The 20,714-nt window shown below is 59.7% G+C and overlaps 2 protein-coding genes across 8 annotated transcripts; both read left to right on the forward strand.

Moving 5' to 3' along the window:
• The first annotated feature begins 74 nt into the window (after positions 1-74).
• Positions 75-12,572, forward strand: BSCL2 (BSCL2 lipid droplet biogenesis associated, seipin). Of its 7 annotated transcripts, none has more exons than XM_053278368.1 (13): positions 75-226; positions 1,240-1,379; positions 1,550-1,874; positions 3,624-3,705; positions 5,669-5,812; positions 6,637-6,672; positions 8,770-8,904; positions 9,544-9,641; positions 10,287-10,422; positions 10,555-10,630; positions 10,971-11,063; positions 11,366-11,455; positions 12,225-12,572. In XM_053278368.1, exons 3-13 carry the CDS (start codon positions 1,639-1,641, stop codon positions 12,383-12,385), a joined length of 1,287 nt encoding a protein of 428 aa, XP_053134343.1. In that variant the 5' UTR covers positions 75-226; positions 1,240-1,379; positions 1,550-1,638; the 3' UTR covers positions 12,386-12,572. The 7 variants fall into 7 exon arrangements, with proteins under 7 accessions (XP_053134343.1, XP_053134342.1, XP_053134349.1 ...); XM_053278369.1 differs by adding an exon at positions 362-429 and having other exon boundaries at positions 108-226; positions 1,240-1,874; XM_053278371.1 differs by lacking the exon at positions 1,240-1,379 and adding an exon at positions 362-429 and having other exon boundaries at positions 108-226.
• A 3,203-nt stretch (positions 12,573-15,775) lies between these two features.
• LRRN4CL (LRRN4 C-terminal like) lies at positions 15,776-19,489 on the forward strand. The gene is made up of 2 exons (XM_053278949.1): positions 15,776-16,279; positions 17,949-19,489. Exon 2 carries the CDS (start codon positions 17,960-17,962, stop codon positions 18,827-18,829), a length of 870 nt encoding a protein of 289 aa, XP_053134924.1. The 5' UTR covers positions 15,776-16,279; positions 17,949-17,959; the 3' UTR covers positions 18,830-19,489.
• The last annotated feature ends 1,225 nt before the right edge of the window (positions 19,490-20,714 follow it).

Consider the following 20,714-nt stretch of genomic DNA (forward strand, 5'->3'; position numbering starts at 1 on the left):
GCAGGCGCATCCCTCGGGCCACGTGACGGGGAGATGCTCAGCCTCGGCCGGCGCTTCCCAAAGGCCAAGCCCCGCCCCTGCTTCTCCCCCCCGCGCGGGGTTGCCGGGGGCGGGGCTACACCCGGAAGAGGCCGATTTTGGAGAGGCAGAAGAGGAGGAGGAAGAAGAAGACGACGAAGAGGAGGAGTTGGTGGCGGCCGGGCCGGCGCTGGAAAGAACCCAGCAGGTGCCTCGACTTTCCGTCCCTCGCCCTTCCCTGGGGGCGGCTGGGATCCGGGCGCCCGGTTGGTCCCGCATCCCCCCCCCCCCGTCACCCGGCCAGGCAGCTGGCTTCCCAAACACTTTTCTCGCCCCGCCCCAGCTGTGCCAGGAACCCAGGCGTCCGGCGTCCTCATTCTACACCCCCACCATCTCGTGGGGGGGCGGCAGGTATCCTAATGCTTCTTCCTGTTCCTCCCCCACCCCCCTGCAGGTGTCTGGTTCCTCAGTTGTCCCCCTCCCCATCTAGGGCTCCTAAGGGGTGCCCCCTGCTCAGTTTGTGGCTGGAGCCCCTCCCCAAGTACCAGGCTCCTTCCCTTGGGACAGGCTGCAGCTGGGTCACTACTCAGCCTCCCCTTGGTTGTGCCTGGAAGCCAGGAGGAGCCCAGCGACTGCTGCACCCCACACCCCACCCCGGGTGGTTCCCCCAGTGTGGGCAGGATCTCCTGCTCTCCCCCATCACCCCTCCCCTGCAAACTGACGACTGAGGGGTCCCTGAGGGGGCAAAGCAAGGAGCCCTCCGCAGTCGTCTGATGGGGGGCGTTTCCAGCCTCAGGAGTCTTTCTCTCTTATTATTACCATTAATAATACTCTTGTGTGGAGGGAGAGGAGAGGCAGAAGGCTGGTGGCACTGAAGTCATGGAGTCAGGCAGAGATTGACTGCCTCAGCAAGAATGGGGCCAGCAGAAAATTCCAGAGCTGCAGTCAACCCAACATCCTGTCCCGCTGGCCCTTGTCTGTGCCCAACTATTCCGCCTTCACACCCAGACACTGTGTCTGCAGCCTCTTGTGCTCTCTCCCACTCTGTTTCCCCTGCGCACGCACACACACCAGTGTGGGTGTCTCCCTTCTTCTTGGTCTCTTCCCTCCCTCGCTGCTTCTTCTGGCCCCTTCCGCTTCCCACCACTTCCCAATCACACTGTGGGTGATGCTAACTTTGGCTGCGGGCCTGTCTTTGCCTTTTCTCCCCTTCCTCTCCAGGGACCCTCCGGCCTGCAGTGGCGCTGAGACTGTGGAGTGCCTGGTCCCCAGGAGGACGAAGGGGCGCCAGGCAGAGCAGCTCCTTCCTCCGCCATGCTCCGGGGTCGTTGACTCGCAGGCCAGCCGCCTTTCCCATGGACGTGAGCGGCCTTCCCAGCACGAAGAGGCGCCGGCGGGGTGGCGGGCGGACCAGAAGCCAGAGCCTCTTCCCCGAGTAGGAGGCCTGGGTGTTGTCCAGCCCGGCTCGAGGGCCCTGCGCCCCTCCCTTGCGTAAGGAGCTGCCGTCACTCTCCCTCCCGCTCTCTCCTAGTGCCACTGTAAGGCCTCTGCTGCCCAGCACGCTGCTCCCACGGTTGCTGCTCCCACGGACTGCTGGCTGCTGCTCGGGATCCCGGCCTGATGCCTCCTCCTCCTCCTCCCGGGGCCATGGCAGGCAACACCAGCCCCTTCCTGCTCTGGGCGCAGGAGGTGGCCTCACTGCTGATGCTGAGGGTACGCCGCACTGTCCTGCAGACGGCTATCTTGCTGTGCGTCCTCCTGCTCCTCCTCTGGATCTCCGTCTTCCTCTATGGCAGCTTCTACTACTCCTACATGCCCACCGTGAGCTACATCAGCCCCGTGCACTACCAGTTCAGGTCAGTCGTGGTCCTGGGGGGGTGGGGGGATGGAGATGGAGCGCTCTAGGCACCCACTGTGGTCTTCCCACCCTCGGAGGTCTGGTGGGTGGCCACCAAAACGGGGCCTTTTCTGCAGTGGCACTGTAGCAGCTGAAACTCCTTGCTTATGGGAGTCTGCATACCTTTGCTGCTGGCTGAGACCATCCTGATGTCTCTCGCTTTTAACTGAGAGCGTGGCTTCTGGGGTTGGCTGGCTGGCTGCCTACCTGATTGAATCTTGGTTGGTTCAGAGTTTCAGTCCAGTCGACTGTTCAGCTAAACTTGCATAAGGGTAAGAAGCTAATTCTGAAGCAGGAAGTATAGGTTTGTGTGTGAGCTTATGCATGAGTTCATTGTAGCAAGTCTCCTCACAGAAGAGGTCTTTCCTCCTGTGTGTAAGAAGCAGGGGGGATATCTCTTTGGAGACCGCATGTGCTCTCTGCAGGTTTTTTAGTTGGTGTTGAGTACTTGGATTTAAAAAGCAGTGGCTTCAGCCAAGACATTGGTCGGGAAGCTTCTTCCACTCCTGGGCAGCCTGTTTCCAACTGGGCAAGAGGACACTGTGTGCAAAAGGAGGAGGAATGCCTGCTTCTGCGCAAGGCTTTGCCTCCGCTCTTTTCAAAACCTTGTTATGGCCCCCTAGGGCTCACGCGCTGCAGCCCGAATATTCCTGATCAGCAGTGTTTCCTGGGCTGTGCTGCAGCCTCCGGCTCCTTCTGGCTCTGTGCTGTCAGGAAGCTTTTCACAGACATTTGCACAATAGCCCTGGGCACCTTTACTCAGGAGTAAGTCTCGCTGTGATCAGTGGAACTTACTCCCAAGTAAATGCATTGAGGACTGCAGCCAGGCTTGTGTTCTCCTTTGGCTTGCTGTCCTTTTGGATCAAAGCCCGTGACTTCCCAGGGAACACTTTTAATCTACCCCAAAAGGTTTTCTGAGCATTGTGCATTGCTGCTTTTAAACTCTGTTGTAAGCTGCCTTGTGGATTCCTTCATAAACCAAGGAGAGGAGGCGAAAATGCTTTAAAGGGGTCGTGTTGTGGGCGGAATGGTAGTTCCCAAATATAGAGAGCATGCTTTCTTCATTGGCTCTTTCCAGGAAGGGTGTTCAGCTTCCCTGAAGCCCATATGGTCCCCCTTCCTTCTGCTCCTGCCCAGGGTTGCTTTGCGAGTGGATGAGAGCTGCTTGCCTCCAAGGAGACCTTGTCAAAGGTCTTGTAAAAAGCAAGTCAGGGAGACAGCTACACTAGGAACCTCCTCTGTGGCGAGCTAGCTTTCTGTCTGCACAATTCCACCCCCACCCCCGGCAAGAGTGTGTGTGGCCTCCACGGCTCTCTCAAGGTCGGTGCTTCCCCCTGGGGGCGAATTCGGCCAAGAGTCTGGCTGGTGTGTCCCAGGTAGTACTGGGCGTCTGAATACAGATACGACACATACTCATATACCGCTTCGTCCCCGAGGCGGTTTACATTGAAATAAATAAGATGGCTCCCTGTCCCTAAAGGGCTCACAACCTAAAAAAGAAACCTAGGATAGACCCCAGCAACAGCCACTGGAGGGATGCTGTGCTGCTGGGGATGGAGAAGGCCAGTTTGCTCTCCCCCTGATAGAGAATCACCTCTTTAAAAAGGTGCCTCTTTGCTCAGTTCGCTGAAAGGCTCCTGAGGCGTGCAAGTGGAGGGTGAGGTGCCTTCCTTGGGTGTGACCGGGGGGCTCTTTGAACCTTTTCCAGGACCGACTGTGCCTCGGCCGGACCAGAGCTCTGCTCCTTTCCCGTTGCCAACGTTTCTTTCATCAAGGACAACCGTGACAAGGTGAGTGAGGGGCTGCCTGAAGAGCTGGTCTTGCAGTAGTGAGCATGAATTGCCCTCTGCTAAGCAGAGTTTGCCTTGGTTTGCATTTGGATGGGTGACTACCTGTGTGCTGCTCGAGATTCCCCTGAGGGGAGGGGGCTGTCACTCAACGCCAGAGCCCCTGCTCTGCATTCAGAAGGTCCCAGTTTCAATCCCTGGCAGCAGCATTTCCAAGGAGGGTTCAGAAAGACTCTGGCCTGAAACCCTGGAGAGCTGCTGCCAGCCAGTGCAGACCACCCTGAGCCAAACGGACGAAGGGTCTGACTCCGTAGAAGGCAGCTTTCCCTGGTACTTGACAATTGGAGCAAAAGTTCTACCTTTTTATTTTACATCACAGTAATACTCGTCTGCGGTGCTTTTTGAGTGCTTGAGAGCTTTGACCCAAGTCTTACAGGCTCCGTCATGCAATCAAAACTGTAGATCAGCAGCAGAGGAGAGGAGGAAGGGTGTAGGCGGGCGATTGCGATGTCGCTCGCAAGATCTGAAGCCTGATAGAACTCTTCTGCTACTCAGACCTGTCCTTCAGGTGATGGAGTAAGGCATATCGGAAAAATAATTGGGACATGTTATGGAGACAGAGATGTGGGGTGTGTTGTCTTGGCTGGGCTGTCCTTAAGTGCTTAAAATGTCTGTCCAAAAGCTGAGCAAAGCACCCTTCCTGGCTCAGTCCTGACCACTAGCCGCTTCACAGTTGTGGGGCTTCCCAGGGAGCATCTCGGCTGCTGAAGCAGCAACCTCACCTTTAGCTAAGACAGGCAGGCGTGTTCCTGGAAGGACCAGGACATCTCTTGGAGTCCCCACCTCCGAGCAGACCTTCCTTGCAGATCTTCAGTGCATGGCAGGAGCATCTGGCCGAGTAGCTTCCCAACAGGCTTGCGCTACGTTCTCGATCGGGCCTGGGGCAGCTAGTGCAGGAGGCAGACAGGCTTTTACTCTCAAATGCAACGCGAGAGGAACCCAGACCCACGGCGGGTTCAGTATCCTCCTTCCCATTCTGCAGACAAGGGGATAGGGCCTGGCCTGCTTGCCACCTGGTGAGGCGAGATCGGAATCAGGGGCCGAGAGACTCCTGCCCGCAACCTTGGAGAAGCCGCTGCCAGTCTGTGTAGGCAATGCTGAGCTAGATGGACCAAGGGTCTGACTCTGTATGAGGCAGCTTTCTATGTGCCTAACCCTGCAAACTGGGCTGAGAGGCCCTCTTTCATGCAAGTGGGGGGCTCCCTTCTGTTGAGGGGGGGCAAGGAAGTCCCCCTCCCAGTGGCTGCCTGCTGGTGCCTCCCTTGGGTTTCTTTGTGGACTGTAGTCCCTTTGGGGCAGGGGATTGTTTTCTCATTCCCTTTGCAGCACACACCACTGTTGGGGCTCTTGTGGTGGTTGAAAAGCAGCTTAAATCCTTCCTGCTAATAACTGGGTGCCAGAGGCCTCTTTTGGCAGTGGGACCACAACTGGGGGATGTCTTCCCCAGAGAGATCAGACGGGCTGCATCTGTGCCCTCCTCCTTGTTCCAGAAGACTTTTTAAACAGCCTTGTGGGTGTTTTGCAAGCTGCCTGTTGAACTTGGACTTTAAAAGCAGTGTGGACTGTCCTGCTAAGAAGGGAGGAATCTTGCTCCCGCCTGCTGCTCCTCCTTAGACTGAAGCAGGAAATCCCGGCAAGGTGAAAGGCGCTCGCCCTGCTCTGGGCTTGCTGGGCTGGCTTCCTGCTTTCGTGGCTCTTCTTAACGTGGGGGGAAGAATAGATCTCCCCGTCTGCTGTCTTCTTCAGTGGTGCCGTCACTTTGAGCCCTTCTGCATCTGACCACCTCCCTCTGCCGCTTGTCTAAGCCCGGCGCTCTGGAGCAGGGAGGTCAGCGGGGTGGCTTGTGAGTTGCTCCCCTCTCTGCACAATGGCCCCATCTCAGGCTTCTCCTCCTTGCCATCCACAGGTCCTGATGTACGGACAACCTTATCGCATCTCCTTGGAGCTGGAGCTGCCAGAGTCGCCAGTCAACCAGAACCTGGGGATGTTCATGGTGGTCATATCCTGCTACACCAAAGGCGGCCGCGTCATCTCCACTGCAGCCAAATCCGTACGTCTGGGGCCTCGGGGTGTGGGGTGTGTGGGGGAGGCTCAGGGTGGCTGGTTTTCCAGCAACCTGAAGAACCACCTGCTTCCCTGCTGCCTTCAGGAGGCGGAAAGCACACCTGCTTCCCACTCTGAGCATTGGGGTGCATACGCTGGATAGTATCCTTCTCAACTTCAGGTTTAATCCTGAATAATTAGTCCTGGATTGCCAACATAAAACACCTAAGGTTTACTTGGAGCCAGGGCTGAGCTCCAGGACACGTTTTTCAAATCCTTGAGCTTGGAATGTGTGGAGGACGTGACGGCAGGTCCTTAATCTTGTTTGTATTTTTAAAGGAAAGTGCTGAGACTCCATTCTGGGAGACAGGCGCATGTTCTGATCTGAAAGCCCAGGTGCCTCATCTTGGAGGCTGGTGGGGACCAGGCAACAGGAGGTGTGGCTTTCTCCGTCCTGCCTGCTGGCTGCCTTGACGTAGATAAAAAGCTGATAGAGAACACAGAAATTGCCCCTCGGTTGCTCTGCCGAACCTTTGAAACTGTCACTGCTACAGTTCCCCTATTTTTCCCTACGACCTCTCAAAAGAAGCAAAAGTAAAGCATCCTTTCATGATTCTGAAATTATAATAATGAAGCAAACTGTTCATGATGGAGGCACACCTCTCAACCAAAACCTATTAGAAACAAGAGATGCAATTCTCCCCCACCACCCACCCACCCACCCAACTTTTATCTTCTAATTAACATCATTTGTGCTGCCAGTCAGTAGTTCTTTTAGCAATGCATAAAGCGCAGCCTCGCTGTAACTGGTGTTTTCCGCTCCATCCCCAGAGTTCTGGAGAAACTGGCATGATTTCAGGCAAGCATGTAAGTAAACAACCAAACAAGCCGTAGTTAGAGCACTCTTGCAATTTGCTCCCTGACTGGTGGGCTTCCACCTGAACTAGGGGCTGCTGCTTAATTCCTTTAAAGGAATCTTAGTCTTTTAATTGCTGATTTAATCAAATCGGCATGCATTTGCCTATGAATACAACTGATAGATTTTTAGCCTGGCTTCTAGTGACTCTTAAATGGTCTTAAATTGCTTTGATTTTTTAAAATCGCTTATTTATCTTGGTTTTTATTTTTTATTGATGTGAACCGCCAAGAACCTCTGGGTTAGGCGGTACCGAAATTTAATAAAGTTATCCCGCTCTTCCTCCAAGAAGCCCAGAGTGGTTGTATTTATCCTCACAGCAACCTTGTGACGTAGGTTAGGCTGAGAGAGCAGTGACCGGCCCAGCCTCGCCCAGTGAGTTGTGACTATTCAGGTAGTAGTAGTAGTAGTAGTCACAGTAGGTGGAGCCGTGAAAGAGGCCTTCCCCCAGTACGAAGAGGTCTTTCCACAATAGGTGGAGTTGTGGGAAAGAGGCCTTTCCTCCAGGGGAAAGAGAAGGGGAAGGCCTCTCTTAAGAAGGGACCAGCGTCCCATAAATTTGTGAGCCCTTGAATTTTTTTTTTAAATCCTAATTTTGTTTACAGATTTGTCTGAATAATAATCTTTCTAATTAGCCAAGTATGTGTGGTTGCAGTTCTTGTATGAATTGGATGCTTGCCTGTGTCTTGAATATGCCAGAGCTCTTTTCTTTAATGGCACAAAAGTCTTAATCTGTATATACAGTGATGAGAAACTAAAGAGACCTCTAAGTGCATTTCCCTTGCATTGGACCTATTTGCGGTCAAATCCTCCGTCCCACGAGGAGGCAGCCTTGACTCTCCAGCTGTGTGGCTGGACTACAACTCCCATTATCCACAGCTGACAAGGAGGTGTAGTTCAGCAACAGCCAGAGAGCCAAGGTGCCCTCCTCCACTCTTGCTAACCCAGGAGCTAACCAGGCTTGGCGCTGGTAGGAACGGAGAGTCAGACACTGGGTCGCTGTTGAGGTGGTGCTGAGATTCCCAGTTGGATTCCTTCCTTGGGCCGTCGTCACACAGGCTTCCTAGCCGAGATCGGCCATCAGCGAGTGATGTCCTTGCTGGGAACACCAGCTTGGATTTTACTGTACCGGAAATGCCCAGCGGTTCCACACACATCCAAGTGAGCTGCAGTTGGGTTGTCCCGTGAAAGAGAAGCCAAATAGCTGGAAGTTTCAACAAGTCAGCGCAAGGCAACCCCTGGCCTTAATGTGCAGCCAGAATGGCAGCTCGTGAGAGTAGAGATGTTGCTTCTGCTTGGAAGAGCCGGTGGGGGGGAATGCAGAGGAAAGGAAGCAGAACCGACCTGCCGCCTGGAGCTTCCCCGTGAGGCTCCACATGGACAGATTCCTCCCTCCCTCTCTCTCTCTCTCTCGGTAGATCAGAATAAAGACAATGGAGGGAGGGGCATGATAAGAGAGGTCTAAAATATTGTGCATTGGGGGGAGGAAATAGAGGTGCTGGGGGAAATACAGGAAAGCACTCGTTCACCCCGTCCGTAATTGATCTTGTGGAACCTGCTGCCACAAGATGTGGTGACAGCCACTGGCTTGACTGGCTCTGAAAGGGGGCTTGACAAACTCATGACGGAGGGGGAGGGGAGGCCTGTGGGCAGCTTTTAGCCATGAAGGCAACGCTGAGTGTCCAGAAGCGGCAGCCTCCAGAAGTGTCCAGAAGAGGCATGCCCAGCTTTTGGCTTCCTGTCCAGTTGGACATGATGGGAAATGGGATGCTGGGTTCCTGGGGACTGATCCAGTAGGGCAGCTTCAGTCTTAGGAAGCCAAAAAAACCCCGGCTGGTGACGGCCTTGAAATGATAATTTAAAAAAGCAAACCCTGCATTTTCCGTGGCATCTTCACCCTGGCTAAACCTGGGCCCCTCCAAGCATCTGGTGGTGCAGCCGCGAGTTGGGGATGTTTAGGGACCCTCCTGGCGCCGTGTGGCGGGGCCGTGTGATTGACCCGAGGCCCTTCTCCCTCCCTCTTCCGCCCCGCCCCGCTTCTCCCTCAGGCCATGCTGCATTACCGCTCAAGCCTGCTGCAGTCCCTCGATACCCTGGCCTTCGCCAGCCTCTTCTTGTCCGGATTTGCAGAGCAGAAGCAGACCGTGGAGATCGAGCTCTTTTCGGACTACAGGGAAGACTCGGTGAGGACCTGGCGTGGGGGTGGGGTGGGGGTCCCCTTCTCACTCCTTGGGCCGCCCCAGCTCTGAATCCCTCCCGCCCCCGGCAAGTGTCCAGAAGCAGCTTCTCCGCTCTCCCCCATTTCGTCCAGAAGGCTTGAGCTGCCCCGCGAGGCCTCTGCCTCTCCCGTGTTCTTGCACCCACCTCTTCTTCTTGTGCGTATTGATCCAGCAGAGAGGTTCACAGAGGCGGGTTAGCTAGAAAAAGAAATAAGGACAGGATGCTTCTGTGGGGTAGGCGACTAGGCCAAGGTCACCAGGGAGCTCTGTGGCTGAGCAGGGACTTGACTCTGGGCCTGCCCAGTCTGAATGCACCCCTCTCTCCAGCCTTGACGCTGGGCTGGCTGTTGTTGCATCCTTCCAATGTATGGGGGTCCTGGAGGCCAAAAGGGGACGACAGCCACCACCTAGCTGCAATTCCCATGAGCGTCCACTAGAGGGAGCTGGCTGGCTGCTGTCGGAAGCAGCATACTGGGTGTGCATGGTCGAATCCCAGCAGCTCCTGAACTTGTGTCCCCTGGCATGGTGGGGGGGAGTGAGGGGAGGGGTAAGTGTACCCTCCCACCCCCCACTGACCATGTTCTCCTCCCTCTCTCTCTCCAGTACACCCCAACCACTGGGGTTGTGATTGAAATTCAGACCACGAAGATACAGATCTATGGGGCTCAGCTGCGAATTCATGCTCACTTCACTGGTCTGCGGTAAGGAGAGAGCAGGCTGTCTGTGGCGTTTGGTCTGAGTCAGGGATGTGTGTAAAGTTGGTTTTCATTTTTTCACCTTAAACGTTACTTTGGCTTGTATAAAGGGAAAGGTGTGCCATCAAGTCAGTTTCGACTCCTGGCGCCCACAGACTAGCCCTGTGGTTGTCTTTGGTAGAATCCAGGAGGGGTTGACCGTTGCCCCGTCCCGCGCAGCATGAGATGATGACGATGCCTTTCAGCCCCTTCCTATCTCGCTGCTGCTGCCCGATAGAGGGGTCTGGGAAACCGACACCAGCGGGGATTCGAACCAGCAACCTCTGGCTTGGTAGTCAAGCCGTTTTCCCCGCTGCGCCATTACGGGGCTCTTTGCTTGTATGCGTGTCCTTATATTCCCGCTGCCACCAATTCTGCCTTGGAGACTCTGTTGGCTGCTTGACCCTCTTAACATGGCTTTGCAGACGTGGGGAGGGCTTGTGGCAGACCTCGCTCCCCCGGCCTCGGGCTCTTATGCCCCGGCCCCACCGGGCAACCCTCTAGGGAGCAGACTGTGCACGGAGAGCGGTCAGCAGCTTGAAGAGGGTGGGGGGCCCCTCTGGGCTCCTCCTAAGAGCACGGGGCCCCCAACCCGCCTCTCCTCTCCTGCAGGTACCTCCTCTACAACTTCCCGGTGACGTCGGCCATCTTGGGCGTGGCCAGCAACTTTGCGTTCCTCAGCGTCATCGTCCTCTTCAGCTACCTGCAGTGGATCTGGGGCAGCGTGTGGCCCCAGGAGCCCTCCTCGGTACGGGGGTGGGGGTGGGGGGGGTCGCCTGCTTCTTGTCCCCCTCCTGTGCGTCTGCCTGTCTTTGGGGCTGCTCAGAGGGAGTCCGGCCGCGCGACCCAGCTCCGTCTTGCTTGCTGTCCCCTCTCCCAGGTGTCCGGCCGGGAGGGCCCCGGAGCGCAGCAGCTGAAGGGAGAACTACGCCGGAGGGTGCTGAACGTCAAAGAAGGTGGGGGGGCCCCCTCTGGGTCTGCGCAGTGTGGGGTCCTCGGGCTCCAGAAGCCGCGTTGCCCCAAAGCCGTGGGTGCAGGGGGGGGTGGGAGTTGCCGTCTCGCTACATCTGTGGAGCCAGCCTTGGGAATCCCTGATGAGCCCCTCAGAGGAGAGCTGGGGTTTCGGGATCGAGCAGGGCAAAGCTGTGAGCTGAGCAAAGTGCCCTCCGTTCTCTCTCTCGCTGGCTCGCTGGCTGGCTCTCTTAATGACTTCAGAGGGGGCACTTAATGGCTCCTCTCCCTTGAGCCTCGGCTGCAGCTGTGCTTGTTAATTGGCCTCTCCGTGTTGTTGCTCAGGCACCAGGGAGGAGGGAGACGACCTGCTGCCGCCGCCGCCGCCGCCAGAGGATGTGGGGACGGTGGAAGGCGAGGACTTGCTGTCTGCAGCAGGTGTGAGGGGGGGGGGACTAGCCTCCCTCTGTGGGGAGCCGGCTGCTAGAGGGAGGGGCTCTTTGGCCCAGTCCAGCAGGGCCGCCAGCCTGGGCAGGGGGCTGGCCTCCCGAAGGGTGTGTGGCCATCTTTCCAGCCATGAGGGCTAGCCACTTGCTTTTAAGAAGCACAGGCTCCCTTCTTTCTGCACGGAGGGGTCCGCAGCGCGTTCCGTGGGGACGCCAAGTGCTCAAAGAGGCCAAGCTCCTGGCTGGCCCCCTCCCTCTGGCCCCCTCCTGACTGGGGCTCTTGTCTCTGTGCAGCTGCTGCTGCCGTGCCGGTCAAGAAGAGCGAGCTGGGAAGGCCCAGCGACTCCAGCCCCGAAGCCAGCCCAGCGGAAGGACTCAGCGGAGGTAGGCGCTGCTCCCTGCCCCTTGCCCGAACGCTGGCGCTGCCCGCCTCTGGATCCTGAGCGGAGGCGCTCCCATGGGGCCCCAGAGCACGGCCGCAGGGCACACGCCAGGCAGCCCCCTTGCTGTCACTAAGCAGGTCTTGGTGTGGTCCGTGCCTGGATGGGAGACCCAGGGATGCCTCCTCTGGAGATGGGGCTCCCCAGCTCAAGGGCAGAGCCTCTGCTTGGCATACAGATGCTTTCTGGTCCCCTCCCTGGCCGCGGTGACAGCAGCAGCATCTGCAGGTGGGGCCGGGAGAGGCCCCTGAGCTGGAAACCCGGGAGAAGCCGCTGCCAGTCAGTGTCGACAGTGCTGAGCTCGGTCGACCAAGGCCCTGACTCGGGGAGAGGGGAAGCTGCCTTCTTCCCGAGGCGCCTGTCCCCATCCACAAGCTCTGGGTCTCCCGGCTGCCCAGAGATTCTTGACCTCCTGCGGCCATGCGGGGGCTGCCAGCATCCCTTCTCCAGCCCACCCAAAGGCGCTCCAGCTGCCGAGAAGGAAGCTGCCCACTCAAAGTGGCCTCTGCTGGGAGCCCCTTCGCCAGCCTCTGCCCCCCACCCCAGCCTGGACCCTGGAGGCCGAGTCGAATGAGGAGGGCCTGGTTCGTGCTCTCTGCTTGGGGGGGGGGGGCTCCGTCTCCAGCCTGGGGGTGGGGTGGGGGGAAGATGCCTCTTGCTCAAGACGCCGCTCGACTAAGCTGGGTGGGGATCTTTCCTCCTTCCCTGCGCAGAGGCAGAGTTTGAGTCGGTGGACGCCCCCTCGCTGCTCACCGAAGCCAACTTCCCAGCCCTGTCGCCAGAGGGAGATCCTTCAGGCTTGCTGCCATCGGGCATCGGGGCCCCCACGCCAGGGTCAGAGCTCCGGCAGCGGGCGATCTGCTCGAGCTCCTGAGGGGGGGTCTCGTGTGCCCCCCTCCCTTCCTCCTCGGCACCCGCACGCCTCTCCGCCCACGGCAGGCCTTGCTCCCCGTGGCGAAGCAGCCAGGCCCCCCAGCTTCTGTTTACAGTCCAGCTCCTTTTATCCCCCCCCCACTCCTCACCTGGAGACACTAACTTAATAAAACTTTACCTGCCAACCATTTTTGCTCCCTTGTGACGTTCATCTCCTGCTCTTCCTGCATGGAGCTCAAGGTGGGCTCAGGCCTGGGGAGGGGGAGGGCGTGTGCTCCCCCCCCCGTTGCTTGCACAACCCGCATTCCAGAAGCAGCAGTTGACGGGTCTGGTCTTATTGGCGTTCTGACCGCTCAGGGCTCCGAGGGCTTTTCTCAACAGCGCCCAGAAATGTGGGCATCCTGGGCTGGCATTTCCACCAAACCTGGCCCAGAACTTTGCTTTTTGTGATGCAGAACTTGGAGCGGGCGGGGGCCAGAGTTCTCCCCCAGCACTGAGTGGCTGCAGGAGGCGGCTGTGGCTGGCTTGGACCTGCCCTGGGATGATGACGGGTTTTCCTTGGCTGATGGCCGCTTTCTGTCTTCCAAGCCATCCTTGTCCACAGAGAACCCCACCCAGTCTCGCTGGCCTCACTCACACATGCATGTGGAGGAGACTGATCCAGCGCTGGCTTGGAAGAAGGTGCCCACGCTCCAGGGAGGGCGAGTCACCCTTGCCTAACGTCCCAGCCTGGTGCTGGTCGTCACCCGCCTGTGGGAGGGTGGAGCCACCTCCTGCTGCTTCCAGTGCTGACGGAGAGGGCTTGGGGGCCTTGGCCGGAATCCTCCTCCCTGCTGTGCAGATGCCCCTCAGGGTTCTCCCCCCACCACATGGCTTTAGGTAGATAACAGTATGTATGTACTGCCTGGGGGGGGGAGTTTTCACAGCAGTTTATGTAGCAAAGGGAATGAGAAGGTTCCCTGCCCGCAAAGGGCCTACAGTCTAAAAGGAGACCCCAGGAATAGCCACTCTGCTGGGCTGAGTGATGCTCTCCCCCTGCTCAGCAGAAGAGAGCCTTACTGTAGACGGTGCCTCTTTGTCTGATGATGAGCGGAGCAGTTTCCCAGTCTCCGTACTACTAGAGGGCTGGAAGGTGGTTCTCTGCCTCCAAGGGGATCCAGAACTTTAAAAAAAGAAAAGAAAAAGCAACAGCCATGTTTCCAGCAACGGCTGCTGGAAAATACACTCTGCTGGACTAGAGAGACCCTTGATCTCCTAAATCAAAAGGAAGACACCCCCCACCCGCACCCACCTTGAAAAGTGGCCTCTCTGCCCAGCGAGCTAGTGGGAGTCAGCCGAGTTTCATGGAGCAATGGGAAGTATGGCTTGCTGTGGTGTAAGCAAGCCTCAGCCTTGCCCAGGCACAAGATCGAAGCCATTTGAAGCTCCCCCTTCGCCGTTGGAAACTAGGGACAGACTCCGGTGGCAGCTGGACGCAGGAAACCGCGGTTTGGGCAAGCGGGCAGGCTGCTGCGCCCTTGCCGGTAGCGACGGGATGTGGTGCTTGCCCTGTGCCAGTGGACCTGCAGGAGAGGGGGCCTGCCCTCCCCCAGCGGGGTGTCGCTATGACTGCGCAGGTGGGTTCAGAGCACTGGGGCCCCCAGCTGCACCCCTCCCCGCTGCCTTCCGGATCTCCCTCCCTCCAAGGGGCCACCAGGGAGAAGGGCCAACCCGGGTCCCCTCTCCCCCAACTCGGCCCCTGCCCTCCCCTCTGGCCTGGAGGGACTTCTGCGGGCCTGACCCAGCAGCAGGGCTGTGCTTCTGCTAGGGGAGGGGGCTGCCAACACTGGGCTTTGGGGGTGCATGTGCTGCCTCTCGTACAAGGAAAGCCGCAGCCCGTGGGGGGATCATGCAGGATGACACCCTTCTACAAAGCTGGCGGGGGGGGGCACAGCTCAGCTTGCAACAAACGTGCTCAGGCTGTTGCCCTGGATTTGGGGTTCTGAGTCCAGCCAGCCCTTGTGCCTCCTCCTGCCCGTGAATGCTTAATCTTTGAGGAATGCCTGTGAATGGAATGGTTTCAGACTGAATCACTTTGCTCAGCCAAGGAATTGGGGCCTCTGGGGGAGCCGCCGATGAGCCAGCCTGGGTGCTCTTGCGGGCTGCCCAGCAGCAGGCTCAAGCTGGCTGGCGGGTCCAGGATCCGTTCAGCCTTGTCCCAAGCGCAGTCACGGTCTCTCCTCGAAAAGGGGCCCGTTCAGGTTCCGGGATGCACCTCCCTGCAGCTGAGTCAGAAGTGCTGGAGAGTGACTCAGCAGCAGGGCCTGGACTCTTTGGGGCACAGCAGTCTCCGTCTGGAAACTAATTAATGCCCCCCTTGTCCTGAAGTGGGTCCCACTGGCTTCGCCTCCGACGCTCTCTGGCGGCAGCAGCAGCAGTTAATTAAGCGCGGGTCGCTCTTCCTCTGATTCAAACGGGACTTTTCTCCCTCGCTCCCAGGTTTTTGGAAATGAGGCCCAGGAGATCTTTGGCACCAGCCCGAGCAATTGGGATCCTGTGAAATGAAGTTGATTGAAATTGACGTGGGAAAGGTAAGCCCTGAAGCTCTCCTGAGAAGCAGACCGAGGGCTCTTGGGAAGAACCGGGCGCTGCCACGGCCTGCAGAGCCAGGGGGCAACCCCTTTTACCCAAATTGGTTCCAAAAGGCCAACCCAGGAGCCCCCTGGCTGGGGAGCGGGGAGGGGGGGGTGTCCTATTTGATTGATTGGTTCTGTTTCTATACCGCCCTTCCGAAAGTGGCTCAGGGCAGTTTACACGAATGCCAAAAACACATAACAAGGCAATCAGAAACCATTTAAAAGCAGGTTAAAGTGAGAATTAACACTAGGTATGAGAAGCCAGAAGCCAGGCTCAAAAGATGGGTCTTGAAGGCCTCCAAGGAAGACCATCCTCTGATCTCCGCAGGGAGTGGGTGTGTGCCAGCACCCAGGGGCCACCACAGAGAAGGCCCGCCCATCCAGATGAACCAGGAGGGGGGCACCCAAAGACGGACCCCTCCTCCTCGTGGGGGTCCTGAATGAGCGGTGGGGATCTCGTACCAGGGGGGCGTCGCTATAATTGAGCGGACGGGTTCAAAGAGCCCTGGTGGGGGCCCCGCTCCCCCGCTCCCCCGCTCCCCCCCTCCCTGTCTTCTTCATTAGCGAACCTGGCCTCTCCGCCGGCTGGAACAGGGTGGCTCTGCCTGTCTGGGATGAGTCTCCCCTCCTGTCACCCCTCCCGGCCCGATGGTCCGCCGCCTGGCCTCCGCCCCCCCTCCGCCCCCCCCCTTGCTTCAGGCAGCGCGGAGCGACCTCCAACTGGAGGGGACGGGGAGGGGGGCAGCAGCCGCAGCAGCCCTTAAAAGGCGCGGCTTGTTTGCTTGGGAGACACCGGCGCGCGCGGGGGCGGGGGGGGGAAGCGCTCTCTGTCTGGGGCAGCCGCGGCAGCTCCGCCCCCCAGTCTCCCCCCCCCAACCCCCCGAGCTGGGCCCAGCTGCAAAAGGGGCGGCGGGAACTGCGGGGGGGGGCGTGATGAGCTCACGCCGAGCGGGCGGAGGCGGCGCCGCCTATAAAAGTGGACTCGCAGCTGCCGCTGGAGAAGGAGACCAGGGGCTGCGTCAGTCCCAGGCAGGCAGCGGGTAGGCACCTGTGGCCATCGGCGCGCTTCGCTTCCTGGCCGGACCCCCAGCGCAGGCAGGCAGCTCCCGCCCGCAGCCTAGGCGAGGCTCCTGCTCGTCCTGCTCTTCGCAGCCGGGTAGGGCTGAGCCCGTCCCGCGGAGAGTCGCCCTGCCTTGGCGCCCGGCGTTGCGCGGCGGCGCCGCTTGGCTAGCAAGTCCTGATCCCGGCAACCCACTCCCCGCTGCCCCCGAGGAGGCCAGGTGAGTGATGGCGGGCGCGTCCCCCCTCGCGTCCCCCCTGGCTGCGTGGACTCCGCCCCGGGACCGCAGAGCGCCCAGCTGCCTTCTGCCGGGCCAGAGCCAAGAGCCAGAGGGCCCACCCAGCTCCGTGTGGCCCGCTCTGACTGGCAGCAGCTTCTCCTTTCCCAGCCACGGCCCGTGCCGAGCCGAGTGAGGGTGGTGACCCTCGCGAAGAAGGTGGCTTTCTGCAGAGTCGGGCCCTTGGTCCATCTGGCTCAGCATTGTCTACACGGTCTGGCAGCAGCTGTGAATGCTGGGGGCTGAGCCCAGGGCTTCCCGCAAGCAGGAGCCCCCCAGCCCTGCCTACCTGGGCAGCGGGTTTCCCCTAGAGATGGGCAAGGGGGAGAGTCCAGGTGTGGCGCTGGGGCGGCTTGTCTGTCCACATGCAGCAGCCCATTTGCACTACTAGGAGACTCTCTGCCCCCCGCAGCAGCAGCAGCAGCAGCAGGTTCGGACTGGGGGCTCTGGCCTTATTCCTGAATATCCCCCCCCCCGCCCCAAAGTGAGCCCTTCACATCTCCAGGCCCGTCCTGGGGGGTGCGTCCAAGGGGCTCTCCCGCAACGGGTTAGTCCAAGGGAAGGTGAGGAGCCAAGACACCGCCTGGGCTGGGCGGAGGAAGGAGCCTGGGGAGCTGCCTTGGGCTGAGTCAGACCCTGGGTCCTCCGAGCTCGGGAGGGTCTGCCCTGACTGGCAGCGGCTTCTGCAATGTTTCGGGCTCCGGGCAGGGCGGGTCTCTCCCAGCCCTCCCTGGAGATGCTGCCAGGGAAGGAACTGGGGACCCTCTGCATGCCAGGCATGGCTCTGACAGGACCGCTGCGTTAGGGCCGCCTCTTTCCTCTACTCGGAAGCATTTTAAACTCCACTCACTCGCTCTCTCCCCCCCTCATAGGAACCGAGGAAGCTGCCATATGCTGAGTCCGACCCTTGGTCCCCCTAGCTCAGGATTGTCTTCACAGACTGGCAGCGGCTTCTCCAAAGGATGCAGGCAGGAGTCTCTCTCAGCCCTCTCTTGGAGATGCTGCCCGGGAGGGAACTGGGGACCTTCTTCTGCTCTTCCCAGAGCGGCTCCATCCCTTAAAGGGAATTTCTTCCAGTGCTCAGGCTTCTAGTCTCCCTTTCATATGCAACCAGGGTGGACCCTGCTTAGCTAAGGGGACAAGTCCTGCTGGCTGCCACCAGCCCAGCTCTCCTCTCCATGCTAGCTACTACGCCACGCTGCCTCTTGCTAAGTTGGCCTTGTTGTGGCAAATGTGCAGGGTTCCCTTTGCTAAGCAGGGTCTGCCTTGGTTTGCATTTGGAGGCAAGTTTGGGGCGGCAAAGAAATGTGTTAAATAAATAAAAGTGAGCACTGTCGGGGATTCCCCTGAGGGGAGGGGGCTGTAGCTTAGTGGCGGAACATCTGCTTGGTATGCAGAAGGCCCCCAGTTCAGTCCCTGGAAAGACCCCTGAGATTGCAACCTCGGAGAGCCGCTGCCAGTCAGTGCAGGCCATCCTGAGCTAGACAGACCGAAGGCCTGACTCGGCCAGAGGCAGCTTCCTCTCTGTGGTGCCGAAGTCCTGCTAAGCGCCCCCCACCTGCTGTTCTCCAGGGCTCATTCCGCTCTTTCCCTCCCCGCTTTCTGTCCCCAGGAGGAGGAACCATGCATGCTCCAGCGCCCTTCCTGATGGCGGCCTGCCTCCTGCAGCTGTGCCTCCCGGCCTCCCCCACCAGCAGGGGGCACCCCTTGCCCGTGCCCCTCCGCGAGCACCGCCTCTCCCCTCATCCCTCGGGGAGCGAGGCCCCCCCTGCCGTGGCGCCGGACAGGGCCTCCCCGCGGCCCCCCCTGGCAGACTCGGAGGAGTCCTACGACGACGACCCTTTCCCCGTGGAGCCCCCGACGCCCAGCAGCGGCTCTCCCCGGGAGCCCCCTCGCCGCTGTGCCTACAACCACTGCCGGCACCTCCAGGCGCCCTGTGCGGAGCTGAGCCGGGCCAGCGGCTGCCTCTGCCCGGGGGTCACGGGCCCGGACGTGGCCCCGGAGCCCCCCCGCCTGGAGGCCGTCCACACCACCCAGAGCGGGGCCAGCTTGCGCTGGTGTGCCCCCTGGTCCACGGTGGAGGAGTACCACCTGCGCTACCAGCCGGTGGGCGGGGAGGCCCTCTCTGGCCCGGCCCTGAACAGCACGGCCCGCCTGGCGGCCGTCTCGGGGCTGCTCCCCGGCCAGGAGTACCTCTTCTGCGTCGTGGCCTCCAACCGGGCCGGCTCCAGCCCCACCGACGAGGGGCACCCGGAGCGCGGGCCGTGCCGCCTGGTCCGCACCCCTGCCCGCCAGAGGCCCTACGTCTTCCTGGTGGCCGGGCTGGCCGCCGCCCTGGTCCTGCTGGTGGTCTCCAGCTTGAGCTGGCATTTCTGCGTGCGGAGGAGGAAGCGCTTGCACCACGGCTCCCGGGACAACATCTTGGACGGCGGCCGCGGCCCGTGTCGGCGGGGGGCAGCCAATGGCTCTTTCCGCAGCGAGGAGCCCTTGTGAGGTGGTGCCCAGCAGCAGCAGGCTGCCTCTCCCGCCTGGGAAGCTTGCCCTGCAGCCGGCGGACCCAGGCGGCCGCCTTCCTCCTCCTCCTCCTCGCAGGGTGAAGGTGGCAGTTGCCCTCTGCGGCGGCCATGGCGTCTGCTCGGCCTCCGGGGTGTCCTGGAGCTGGGCAAGGCCTCCGTGGCCCGTGGTCTGCCAGAGGCCCGATGGGCTGGGCTAGGACTCCTGGACACCAACTGAGGCGGCGTCCGCGTTGCTTCCTGCCCTTTGCCGGGGATGCGTCGGAGAGATCCCGTCCTCGGAACAGACTTCTGCACGGCTGATCCTCGGGTCTGACTCCTGCTGCCCTGGTTGCTTTTGGCTTTATGGACCTCTGTGGGGCCAGAAGGCAGCTCTGCTTTCACAAAGGAAGGTTCTGCGGCGGGGCCGGGGGGAGAGGTGGCTGCCCTAGGAACAGCCCTGCTGGATCCAGCCCAAGAAGGCCCAGCCTCCTGTTCCCCACAGCGGCCCACCAGCTGCCCCCGGGGAGCCCCTGGGCAAGAGGGGCGGGCAGGGCCTCTCTCCTCTCCGCCACCCCCTTTGGCAGGAATGGGGAGAGAGCCCCTTGAAACATGGCCGTTGCATGGATTCGGTTTATTTATATATATTTATTACTATGGAGGGGTGTCATGATGGTCATTATTACCAGCCAGAGGTACGGAAGTGGCAGGAACGGAGAGGCAAGTCAGAAATGTCTGGCAATTGCGAGAAGTAGCCTCATTGTCCTCCTTGGAAGAAACGGTGGTGGGGAGATGGGTGGCGTTGATAGCAGGCAGGGCCACCCCCCTCTCCTGCGGCTGCGCCCCGGCAGCTGGTCCTGGGGGTAGGCGGCCCTTGCCCTCGGAGTGGGGAGGGTTCTAGGCCAAAATCTGACCGAGGGCCACCGGGACTCTGTGTGAAACGCTCCAGCCCTCCTCCTGTCTTGGCTGAAGCTGGGACAAAATATGCACTTGATGCTAGCAAGCCAGGGCTGTTTATAGGCAGATCTCCGGCTCCCACTCGGAAAGGGCTCCTTGACTGTTGTTGGAGGAATCCGTGGAATACAATCTTGAATTGTCATTACCCAGCGTGGCGTGATTCCTCCCCCAGTGATCGGAGCAGGGTGGGCTCTTCTCTGGCCCCCACGGGCTCTGGGACCAGAGTTCCGCTTGGCGGCTGTCCCTGGCAGGGCTCACACGCTGTGGGGCGGATGTCTTCCAGATGTGTGCTTGGGAAAAGGGCAGGGATGTCTGGGCTGGGAGTGGCCCCCTCTTGCTCTAGCGGGGACAACATGTGCCCATGGGCTTGGGGGGGGGACGTGGGGGTGAGAAGGTGGGGCCCTCTGAGTCTCCCTGGGATGCCTGCCCGCCTAAAAAGCAGATGGGGAAGAATCTTCCCAGGCTAGAGCCCGCTAGACTAGTTAGAGTCGGACGGGACCCTGGAGGAATTCGAGTCCGGCCTCCTTCGACATGCAGCAGTGTCCAGCTTCTGTCTGAAAACGGCCGCCAACGCTCCCCTTTCCTCAAGCATTTTGGATGCAACACAACACCACGCCACACAGCAACCAGGGCTGATCATGCCACACTGAGCTCCCAAGCCTCCGCACACTTCGAAGGCCCCTTCGCCTCCCCCCCGCCCCCCGCAACGATCCTTATCCTAACAAAAAGGCAATGAACTGACCAAATCTTGTAAAAATCCTGTTTGCAGTAGAAATACCTTGAAATGGAAACAGGTTATGCAGATTTTTAAAAATAAATAAAATAAAGCAACTCAGCACCTCAAAGGCCTGGCTAGCTGAGGTTTCCTCACACCCTTATCGGAAATGCACTCGGTGACCTGAGCTTGCGGGGGGGGGGGGTGAGACAGT

The sequence above is a fragment of the Hemicordylus capensis genome, chromosome 14 (genome assembly GCF_027244095.1).
Source record: "Hemicordylus capensis ecotype Gifberg chromosome 14, rHemCap1.1.pri, whole genome shotgun sequence".
Taxonomy (NCBI): domain Eukaryota; kingdom Metazoa; phylum Chordata; class Lepidosauria; order Squamata; family Cordylidae; genus Hemicordylus; species Hemicordylus capensis.

Bases quoted from the DNA above. Each gene is read 5' to 3' on its own strand.
- BSCL2 (XM_053278367.1), top strand. From the start codon at position 1,639: ATGCCTCCTCCTCCTCCTCCCGGGGCCATGGCAGGCAACACCAGCCCC. The intron at 3,706-5,668 runs GTGAGTGAGGGG...TGCCATCCACAG, and splicing joins TCAAGGACAACCGTGACAAG to GTCCTGATGTACGGACAACC. The intron at 11,456-12,224 runs GTAGGCGCTGCT...TTCCCTGCGCAG, and splicing joins AGCGGAAGGACTCAGCGGAG to AGGCAGAGTTTGAGTCGGTG.
- LRRN4CL (XM_053278949.1), top strand. From the start codon at position 17,960: ATGCATGCTCCAGCGCCCTTCCTGATGGCGGCCTGCCTCCTGCAGCTG.